General features: G+C 36.8%; 1 protein-coding gene across 1 annotated transcript; it reads left to right on the forward strand.

The window, feature by feature from the left end:
• Positions 1–525: 525 nt before the first annotated feature.
• HENMT1 (HEN methyltransferase 1) lies at positions 526–10,845 on the forward strand. The gene is made up of 7 exons (XM_056498203.1): positions 526–686; positions 1,395–1,523; positions 3,022–3,134; positions 4,294–4,428; positions 4,836–5,018; positions 6,577–6,754; positions 8,298–10,845. Exons 2-7 carry the CDS (start codon positions 1,410–1,412, stop codon positions 8,691–8,693), a joined length of 1,119 nt encoding a protein of 372 aa, XP_056354178.1. The 5' UTR covers positions 526–686; positions 1,395–1,409; the 3' UTR covers positions 8,694–10,845.
• Positions 10,846–11,250: the final 405 nt, after the last annotated feature.

An 11,250-nucleotide genomic window follows, 5' to 3' on the forward strand; every position in this document is an offset into this window, starting at 1 on the left:
AAACTCGTTAGCCAAGACTTGGCATATACATTTCTAGTATATGCTGAAATTTTAAAAGGCATTGAATTATGATTTAATTTATCTAACTTTATCCTCACTGCCACCAGAAGTCCTGCCTCCTTCTAGGTGCTAGGCCTACACCACCTTCATTAAAAACATCCCTGCCTGTGATTATCAGTCACTTTCCATACTGTTAACAGAAGCGGGACATTTAGAGCCACGCTTTCCTTTCTACTTCCACCATGCAGCTACGCAGCAGCCTGCTCACTGAGAGACAAATTTGTCCCAGTGCGGAAAAGACTTAGTGAAACCCTACAGAAGACATCGATTTTGGATGTTTGTGCTCTCACTCACCCAGACAGGGCTAGCTCACCGCATAGCAACCAGCGCATTTCCCCTCTGCGGCGCACCAAGCACGGCCTTAGACACAGCAGCAGCGCCAGGGACTTGCATGAGGAGTGGCGAGATTTTTGGGGCTCAGTGTAAAAAAGTAGGGACACCGCTCGCCGCCGACAATCATCTTTTAATTCCACTGAGGGAGGCTGGCACGGATCTGTAGAGCAAGTGGGCCCCGGACGGTCGGAGGTGCCTTGGCGAACATTCCCCCGCACCGAGGGCTGTCCATTGTAGCTCCTGCACCGGCCGCTCCCCGTGGGGGCGGATGCTTGTGCCAGGCGGGAGAGAAGGTGGAGCGGGAAGCGCGGGGAGCCCTGCAAGGGACAGGGGTGGCTGCGCTGGGAGGCAGCGTCTGTCGGGGGTCAGGATCCGGGGCGGCTGAGGAGCCGGGGCGGCTGAGGAGCCGGCGGGGGTCGGGGGAGCAGAGGAGCCGGCAGGAGTCAGGAGCCGGGGTGGCTGAGGGGCCGGCGGGGCTGAGGAGCCGGCGGGGGTCGGGAGCCGGCGGGACCGAAGAACCAGCGGGGCTCAGGCCGCAGGGGAGCGCTGCTGAAGGGAGCCCAGCAGGCCCGCTCAGCTCCTGAGGCTGCGAGGGACTAGCCTGGACACCGAGCCGACTTTTGTGCGTATATATACACCAATACTCATTTTTGTTTGCGTGTAAAAGACCTCGTAGAGCGATCAGTTTGTGCGCAGGCTTGTGTTTGGTTGTAGTGTTTGGTTGTAGTCGTTGTCGAGGATGGAGAGTGACAGATTATGAAATTTGCCTTTTTAGATTTGTATATGACGTGTAGTTGTTAACATAAGGTTATTTACATAATTACATGTGGAGACAACAGCCTAGTCGTGCTAATCCCAATGTTTTTGTCATTCTTTGAATAAAACTCAGATCAGGTCTACCCCTGCTTAGTTGGGACTCATACACCACTGAAAATAACAGACTTTGTAATTGGATATGTTATGAAATGCTTCAGAAAGTAAGAGTTAACTTTTTATTTTAGCGTTGCCAGAATACTATGGACAAGAACTTTCAAGAAGAGTTTACCCAAATTGTTAAATTTGAACCTCCTTTGTACAAACAACGCTACCAGTTCGTTAAAGATTTAGTGGAGAAATACAAACCTAAGAAGGTTGGTATGTTTTGTCTCTTTAGGTTATATACTGGAAAGTAAGTTGACATTTGGCATCTCAGGAAGACAAAATGCATAAATAACCTGTTGACCTAATTACCAAACAATGGTAGTGATGGAGCTGTTAAAACTGAATGGCCTTAGCAGATACCTTGTGATATGTTGTTTTCGGGGGTGCATAAAATTTGTGTTACTTGATGGGAAGGAGAGAATATTTAAGCAAGAGAAATACCTTAGACAATTTTTGAAAGTGGTGGGCATTCTGTGTTTAGTTTAATGCTGTGGAATTATGTTCAAGTTTCTTTCCTCATAGTTAAGTTTTGCTTTCCAGAGCTGTTAGTTCTGTGTAGTGTGTCAGGTTTATCTCATCGTTTGCATGGACAGTCTCAGATAAGAAATGACACTGAGAGTGTGGGATTATGTGAGGCTAACTCATCTACACTTTCTTAATGTTCTGTAACCCTCCACCTGTGTTGTCACCTGTGTCCCCCCAATATACCAAACTTTTGTTTCACTATTCACTGTGAAAAGTTAAAATATTTGAGTAACATTCTCTAGTGTTTGCTCTCTTCTAATGTGTCCTCCCCCCTTCCTTCCCCAAAAGATCTTCTCAAGTCTGCGGTGTTTAACCCTTAAACTGATGTTAATGCAAGAAACTGATGCACCTGCATTACTTATATGGTCATACTTCCAGTAGCTAATAAAAATCTAATCCAATCTGTGATACTGTGGCACTGTAATCTGCTTTCAAATAGAACATATTCACCAGTGGTGCATCTGTCTTTGAAGGTTTGAATTTTCTGATTTAGGATATGGAAGGGGCAGGAGGGTGAACTTGCTTTTACAAGTTTACACAGGCTGTAGATAAACTGGGCAGAAACAACTCAGGATTTTCACACGGGGAACAGCAGTGTGCTTCAACCTTGACTGAGCCTGAGAAAGAACAGTGGGCGTTGGTTTACATACTCAACTATCTCTTTATTTTACAGGAAAGTCTATTATTTGACTTCATGGTCTGAGTATCCCCAGAGTCCCCACTTAAATGTTAGACTGAGCCTGTCAGCTTGTTTTATGCAGATTCTTTGCTACTAACTTGGCTGCTGGTGAGCCTGTTCTCAATATTTTGGAGGGAGAACAGCCCAGTGAAAAGCAGTGGTGAATGTGAAAATTGCTGTAGCTTTTATACTTAAAATAATGCCTTACTAACTGTTATTCATGTGGAAGACATTTTCCAGAGTCAGTGGGATGTCCTACATTTACTTGTTTATAGCTAACAAAAGGTTAATTCTTTTTAAAATATCTTGCAGGATCTTCATATACATTTTTTAAAAAGAATTTTCAAATTGCTTGCTTGCAGCTGTAAATTTTAGTTATGATTCTGAAATGCTTTATCATTAAAAAGTTATTTTGATAAGTATGCAATTCTAATTTTATGCAAGTCTCTGAAATTACTTAGAAATATCTAGCATTTATACATTTTTTAATATCTAATTTACAGGTGGCAGATTTAGGATGTGCTGATTGCACCCTTCTCTGGATGCTGAAATTCTGCAGTTGCATTGAAGTGTTAGCTGGGCTAGATATCTGTGCAAATAAAATGCAAGAGAAAATGTAAGCTCTTTGATTGTTTTGAGTTTTGTGTTTGTCTTGACCTAGTGGTGTGGTGGGTTGACCCTGGCTGGAGCCAGGAGCTCACCAAAAGCTGCTCTATCACTCCCCTTTCTTGACTGGACAGAGAGAGAAAATACAACAAAATGTTTATGAGTTAAAGGGCAAGGAGAGATCACTCATCAGTTACCATCATGGGCAAAACAGACTTGACTTGGGGAAATTAGTTGAATTTATTATCAAAATCAGAGTAGGATAATAAGAAGTAAAGCAAATTTTAAAAACACCTTCTCCCTACTCTCACTCCTTCATGGGTTTAACTCAGGCCCTCAGGGTGTGCACATCTGAGAAATACATTGTAAAGGCACTAATGCATGGTGTTAGGAATATTTATGTATGCGTATACGTTATTGTCGTCAGAAAGATCGGTTTTGATATTTTTGAAATGTGCATGGAACCTTTAGTCAGCATGGTGGGGACTTGTTCTCCTTTATAATTCTGAAACAGGAAGGTTAGCTCAGTGTGTGGTGGCTGGTTTAGAACCTCTCTAAAATGAGAGGTTTATGTGGTCTTTGAAGCATTGGTCCGATGGATGAATGTAGGTTTCTTGAAAGCAGATTAATACAATTTCAGTGAATATGTAGGATCTGGGTGCTGATGTTAACTCTTGCTCTTTCTCAAGAATGAAGTAACCTTTTATATTCAATATTTATTGTGTGTTTTTTCTAGTGCTGTGTTTCAGAATGAAATTTTCACATGTACTTTGGTTTCTCAGTGTATTTTACTTGGAAAAAATAGGTAATATGCTTGCCTAAAACTCTCTCCAAAACCCCACAAAGCTTGTCTAAACCAGACTTTGTGTGTCTGGAACTGAACTATTCTCAGAATTTACACGTTGCTTTCCAAGTGACTTGGAAGTATAATGGAAATTTTTGTAAACACAAAGGACAGTTTCTGGATTAACTTCTGCTCTTTCTGTTCTACCGTAGGTAGTTACAAAAAGAGTTTGTATTGCATATTCTTTTTTATATCCGTGTAAAGTAGTTAACCTTTTTGAGATTTATGAAGTATCTATGCTGGGTGTTAGCTAGTACATTTGCATGCACTATTTATCTTGTCTTAAAATCCTTCCTGTAACATCATGTTTTTAATACTTTTGTAGGCATACATTGTCTCCTCTTCCTGTTGATTATTTGCAACCATCTGAAAGATCCCTAACTGTTACCTTGCATCATGGTTCAGTTGCTCATAAAGATCCTTGCATGCTTGGTTTTGACTTGGTGACATGTATTGAACTGTGAGTATTAGGACAATACAAAATGGTTTTTAAAGTCCATTAGAATTCAGTTTGCAATTTTGTCCATGCTCCAAACAGGCTTGATCAAGCCTTGCAAGCAGAGGAGTAGAATTAGAAAAGTAGAAAGTAGAAGAGTGGCTTCTAGCTTGTGTTTAAATTAAATACACTAAGCAATTAAAGTAGTGCTTATGGCAGAAAGAAGATACTGATGAAAAGGTACAAAATGCAAGAGGAGATTTGCTCAGGCAAAATCCCCTGTGCTGCCACTTGGCCATGGTGCCAGTGCACATGTTGCAGAGGTAGGCGTAAAATTACAAGTTACAGATAGGGGTTTGGGGTTATTTTGACTGGTTGTTAAGATTACAGTGGCGTGTTTTTAAATACAGACATCAACTTATTCTTTTCAGAATAGAACACCTGGAAGAATCAGAGCTGAAGAAGTTTCCTGAAGTAGTGTTCGGTTTCATGGCTCCAAGCATAGTTGTGATCAGCACTCCAAATTCTGAATTTAACACTTTGCTTCCAGGAGTGAAATTATACAGGCATCCAGACCACAAATTCGAGTGGAGCCAAGCACAGTTTCAACGCTGGTAAGGTACTGAACATCATATGCTGGGTGCACATGATGCATCTCTGAATGCCCACCAGAGTGAGAAATGAATGTCAGTGCATTTTCAGAATGGTTCACTTACATGGTTTGCTGTCCATGAAGTGTCACCTCCTGATTTGATGGTTTCTTTGCTGTTGAGAGCAGTTAAGCATATTCTGTGGGTTTTGTATTTTCTGATGGTTATATTGACTTCTACTGTAACTGCTCTGCAAAAAAGATTTAAAACTTTTACTTACTTTTTATATATCTTTGTTACAATTAACATGCAATTAATATTTTTGCATAATACCCTGCTATAGAAATTCTTCATAAAATCCAAGAAATGTGCTTGCTATATATGGTGTGTAATCAAAGCACTCAGTGAGAGTATGCAAGCAGATTTATCAGATAACCACATTAATGGGACATATTGAACACAGAATAATTTGATGGATCATGGCACGATGAAGGATTTAATGCAAATTGTATGCACATGACAGAGGGCTACATGAGATCTATCTTAACCTTAATATCAGAAATGTAATAAAGTGAGATGCTGTGACAGCATTCAACTGTCAAGCAGTTGTGGAAGAAAATACATGGTACAGTAAAGAATGCCTTACCTCAGTAGCCAACCCTTGGTGTATCTATCACGGAAATTTTGCACCTTAAATTATGTTGTTTCTGCCATACACTTTAAAGTATCCAGTGATTTTTGAATAAATAGTTTTGCAAAGCTGGAAGCATGTATTTTTCCCTACATAATGATACTAAAACCTGCCTGTAATTAGCTACCCTAGAATACCTTAAAGACAATTTCTATGACTTAAGTATATTTAGATTTTACTTTTAGATAGATTTGAATTAAAAATATTGATTTCACTGAAGAAATGTGGGGATTTTTTGAGCTGTAAACATGAGAAAGCCTTTGTGTTGTGAAACAGAAATACTACATTATTTTCTAAAATACATGAGATATTAATTTAATTTTCTTCTTTTTCATGGAGAGTGATGGAGGTAGGTAGTACAGTTTTGGTTCTCTTGCTCCATTCCATTATTCACACTGTCTGATTTTAGATGTTCACACTTTTCATTTAGATGTTATGTACACCATTGTAACCTTGATTAGGTACATTTTAGTCTTTCTATATTTACAGCAAGCCACACTTTCTCTCTTAACTGGTCTCTTGTGGTTTAGAGGTGTGTTATGTTTTTTATGGGTTCTTCTCAAATAATTTTGTTCTTGAAAATCAGTTTTTAGCTGACTTCCAGGTTGGTGACTAAGCAACTATGAGCATTAGCATTCTATGCATGTATTTTAGAAGAAACAGTAATGTTTGGATGGCTAAATTACTGATACTTAATGATTCAGACTATAGCAGGCATCTTACAGCTTTGGTACAAGATGTGACAGTGCTTATCTTCAGGCATGGGAGTATTGTTAGAGAAATTATGCTTAAGCCTTCACAGCCTTAGAGTCTTATTTCTCCTTAAGAATGGATCTTTATTGCATGGAAAAATGACTGTTTCATATAATTGGAATAATTTGTCTTTCTTAGGGCTCTAGAGACTGCTAGATGCTATGATTACTCAGTGGAATTTAGTGGTGTTGGGCACCCACCAACAGGAATGGAGAAGATTGGGTTTTGTACCCAAATAGGTGTGTTTCTTAGAAAATATCCTCAAACTGGTGAATCTGTTCAGTCTGAGAAACCCACTGAAGCAGTTTACAAAACAGTAAGTATTATTTGCTTCCTTTAGAGGTATGAATAAAGAGTAGTCTATGACTGCCTGTGAGGTTGTTACCATGAAATACTGCTACTGTCGTGTCTCAGCCCTGATTGCCATCAGAATAAGACAGTCTCATTCTTTGTGTTTCCAGTTGTACAAAGACCTTAAACTTTTAGGGTATTTGCTAAATAACAATATGGATAATCATTCTTATCTTAAGATACTCTTATCCTTGGAATGATTTTTTTCTTTTTTCCTTTCTGCCTGCTATTTTTCCTCTAGTCATTAATTTTATTTATTATGTGACTGTTGGCAATGACACAGATTTTTCAGATACATAAAAAATTTTAAAAAGCTTTCCTTACTAAATGCCATGTGGTATAAATCAAACTGTTTTCAGAGTTGACATGAAGTAACAATGCAAAAATAAATACATTATTGGGGTTTTTATTCAATTTTATAAGGCCTTAAATTCTTTGTTTCAGTGAACATACTTTAATATTTCAGTTATTTATGTAAAAGTATATAAGTATCTTCAAATTACTTGTGACCCGAACTGATAAAGCCATAATACCACTGTATGTATCTTTTATGCTTTCCAAGCCATAAAAACATGTGTAATTTCTGTATTGGAAATTTCTATGCATGTGAAATGCCACCTGTCATCTATTGCCATTAATAGAATCATGAAGAATGCTCACCAAACTTGGAAATACATCTAGGTGATGGACATATACTAGAAATTGCTTTCATTAGCTCCCATTGCAGTGTCATTTTGGAGAGAGTTTTGACATGGGTATCATTTATGATTAAACAAGAGTGTTAATGTTGTGTGTTTCTTACCAAATTATTTTTTACTAGGTAACTAATTTATTGGAATAATTCAACATTTCAAGATGTATTTGGGAAGTAAGAAGTAATTGTAGACAGTGGAACTTCATTGGTAGTGTGTTGGTATAAACACTTCCTAGTAATCTGGTGGAAATGAGATTGCCTGCTTAGTTTCCTTTATTGCCTTGGAGTATAGCTCAGTGCAGAACACACTACAAGTTCACTGACTTTGATGTCACAATTTATTTGTAGCATTCCCTACAGCTGTGAGAGCATATTGAATGTTTTACTCTGAAAACAATAAATGACATGCTGTAGTCTTGTTTTGCAGATGACAGTTCAAAAGTAGTTTAGAATCTCAATAATTATGGAACTGTCCCCAGAACAACATCATATGAGAAGTAAGAGTATTATTAAAAAGAGGTAAAGAATTGCAGGGTTTTACCTTGCCTAATCTACAAGTGTAGCTTGCAGGTATAGCCTGTTGGGTTTTGGGGTGTTTAAGTTCATTTAACTGCCAGTGTAGTTGGAATACAGAAAACAGCTCATATTGCCTAGTTTTTGTTACCTAAAGCAGCTTAAAAAGCAAAACAGGATTGAATAAAAAATTATATGATGAAAAAATGAAATTATTTTAGGAGCTTTTGTGGACAGCAAATGTTAAAATCTGAGCTTGTGATAGTGATAAACATTTTATATATTCTTGTATATTCTTAAGGTCTTCAAGGCAGTGTACCCAAGTCTTAAAGATGAGAAGTACTTGCAGAATGCAGTAATCAGAGAAGTTATTTTCACAGCTGAAATCATTAAGCACCGTTTTATGTCAAAACGTGAGGAGTACAGTGATGATCCTGAGAGAAAACCCAAATCCCAACCACCAGTGGACTGTTTTTCTGACTATCTTGGAAAACTGGTTATTGAAAAAAACATGGAACCGTTTGTCAGTGGAAATGAGGTTTACATACCTCTTACAACAATCTTTTCTTGTCCCAAAGTGAAAAGACTTTGTGGTACCTTTGAAAAGTTATGCAAGCTTATTGCTGGCAAGGTCACACTGAGCAGTGATGGTTCTGCTGTGATGTTCAATATTGAACATGAAAATGAAGAGGATTAGATCACAGATTTCTAACACAAAGTTCAGTTGAAATAATTAAAGTGGTTTTTTTTAGAAGCTGTCAAATGGTATGTTCTCTATGCTAACACAGAATCTTTTCTAACCTTCCATCAGTGGTATTTATCTGTCAGCACCTCTCATTGATTCAAGGTGAGTGCTTCTGACAAATGTAACAGTAACTCATAGGGGTTTCAAGTAGAGTATCAGGGGCTAAAAGAAAATAATTAGTTCCCAAGAAGAAAATTAGGTGTTTGTTTGCTTCTATTGCTTTATTATAGCTTTCATTTCTAGGTTATTTCTGGTACTCTTTTGTTAGCTTCAAGGATAGTTTTACCATCTACTGTGTTGTGCTAAATAATGTGAGTCAGACATAAGTTTAGGGCAAGTTTTTTCTCAATTTCTATAAAATTTGTAGATGTCTTTTTTAAGATGACTACATACTCAGCCTCAATGAAAACCAAATGTTGTTCCAACTGAATTGAAATATGAAACTGGCATCTTTGTTCTGTTCTTGAAAAAAAATTTAAAAAATTAAAGAACTGCAGTAATTGTGAATGCTAGCCTGCGCCTGGTGTACCTGAAAACTTTTTGTGTTTTTACGTGCAGGTGTTGTTCAAAACTATAAAATCCAAATAGAGTAGATGGAAAAAATTTAACAAGAACAAAAGCCCACAACACAACCAAAAATCCCATCCAACATCAAGAAAAGAGTGCAGTATCCTGAATATAAGGGAAATTATGTGGTTATCTATTGTTTGGTTATGGTCAGAATAGTTGAACAGTACTTCTGATCAGTGATCTGAATTAAAAATTTTCCTTCTAGGTTAGAAGAATCGTATTTAAATGACACATTTTCCTGATAATACAGATGTCACTTTGTGATAACACAGAAGCAGAAAAAAGCAAAGCATTTTAAAAAGCAGTCCTTAACTGGAAGAAAAGCTGAAATGGACTCAAACTTCCAGTTAAGTTTGTAATTTTTTGCATTAAAAAAGAAGAGTCAATTGTTTAGGAACATCTTCCAAGCTGAAGATGTGAGTTTATTGAATGTCTGAGAGATTTGTATTTAAATACAGTTTAAAAAACACATAATCCACCAGTACATCCCAAACAGTTTACAACACGGAAGTCTCTAGTATTCATATAACATACTTTACAGAAACGAAAATACAGCACCTAAATGTGAAGGTTATGTTCCACTTACATAATGCACAATTAGATTATCACTTTATGAAGAGCTGTAAGTCAAGAAAGAAGAATAAATTACTAAGGTACAGTTCTATGAAAAGCTGGATTTCTGTGTCAACTTTCCTGTTATTTAAAAGATCTGCTAAGGCAAGAAAATACTATTACTAGTAAACAAATTATCTAATCTAGGACCACTAGCTGTTGTTTAACATAAAATGCAATGGGCCATGGAAATTCCCTTGAGAATTACATAAGTAGCTGTACAGTGTTTTTTAAAAATCTCTTTTCCTTAAACTACATGTAGTTTTCCTAGTAAATGTAAGTAAAACTACCATTTGACTACTACTAGTTTTAATAGATTTGTCAACTAGTATAGCAGCGTCAAAGAGTACTGAAAGCAAAGAATGTATTCAAATTTCTGGCATCTTTGGCTTGCAATGGGATTTTTTTGTATGAATTAGTTATATAACAGGAAAGGAGACTACAATATTCTGAGAGAGAGTTGTATACCAGCAGTTGAGTAGTTTCTGTTTAAAATTCCTGTGGAGAACAGAAACTGATAATACCACACTTCTTTTAAGAGCAGCTAAAATAGAATCTTTGTATTAATTCTTTTAGCTAATTTGTTCACTCTAAAGCTATTATAATTAACAGTAGAAATAAAAGTATGCAAGTACCAAAACTGAGAAATCGCTCATATTCATCATATTCAATAAAAGCATTCTAACTTTGAAAGCTGAAATTTTCTTAAAATAGAAGTAAAAATTTAATAATTATACTATGGATTTCTGGGGGGAAAAAAGTCTGCTTTTCCTAATTTAACCTATTAAATATGGCCCACTTTTACATCAATTAAAAAGATGTCAAACATGACTGAGCAAAATTTGAAGCATTCTGAGCTTTCAAAAGTGGCCACACTAATATTTATTCCAGGCCTTAACTGATAAACAGTATCACTAAATGTAAAAAAAAAAAAAAAAAAAAAAAAAAAAAAAAAAAAAAAAAAAAAGTCATTTTCAGTTTACAATTAATTACACCTATTTGTTACCCAACACATCCCTTTAAAAATTTATTCTTTCATATTCTCAATGAAAATTTAAAGAGCTCTTTCTTGCTTGTCAGGCAAATTACTACTTGTGCAAATTTAAATACAGTACACTGACCTAATGTGGACAAATAGCAAAAAAAGAAGTGTTCAACAAAGTTGCACACTAAGACTTTTTCACTGTGCAGAATGTGTCTACAATAAAGTGCTTTTCTTAACAAGTTATATTACTAATAGTATAGATTTTTACCTAGTTTTAAAGCTTAAATTCCTTAGTAAATGTTTTCCTCTCCCTGTACACCCCCAGTCCTGCAAGGCACATTT

The sequence above is a fragment of the Oenanthe melanoleuca genome, chromosome 8 (genome assembly GCF_029582105.1).
Source record: "Oenanthe melanoleuca isolate GR-GAL-2019-014 chromosome 8, OMel1.0, whole genome shotgun sequence".
Classification (NCBI taxonomy): domain Eukaryota; kingdom Metazoa; phylum Chordata; class Aves; order Passeriformes; family Muscicapidae; genus Oenanthe; species Oenanthe melanoleuca.

Excerpts from the sequence above, each read along its gene's own strand:
- HENMT1 (XM_056498203.1), top strand. The coding sequence starts at position 1,410 with ATGGACAAGAACTTTCAAGAAGAGTTTACCCAAATTGTTAAATTTGAA. Across the intron at positions 1,524-3,021 it reads AGAAATACAAACCTAAGAAG|GTGGCAGATTTAGGATGTGC; the intron begins GTTGGTATGTTT and ends TCTAATTTACAG. Across the intron at positions 5,019-6,576 it reads CAAGCACAGTTTCAACGCTG|GGCTCTAGAGACTGCTAGAT; the intron begins GTAAGGTACTGA and ends TGTCTTTCTTAG.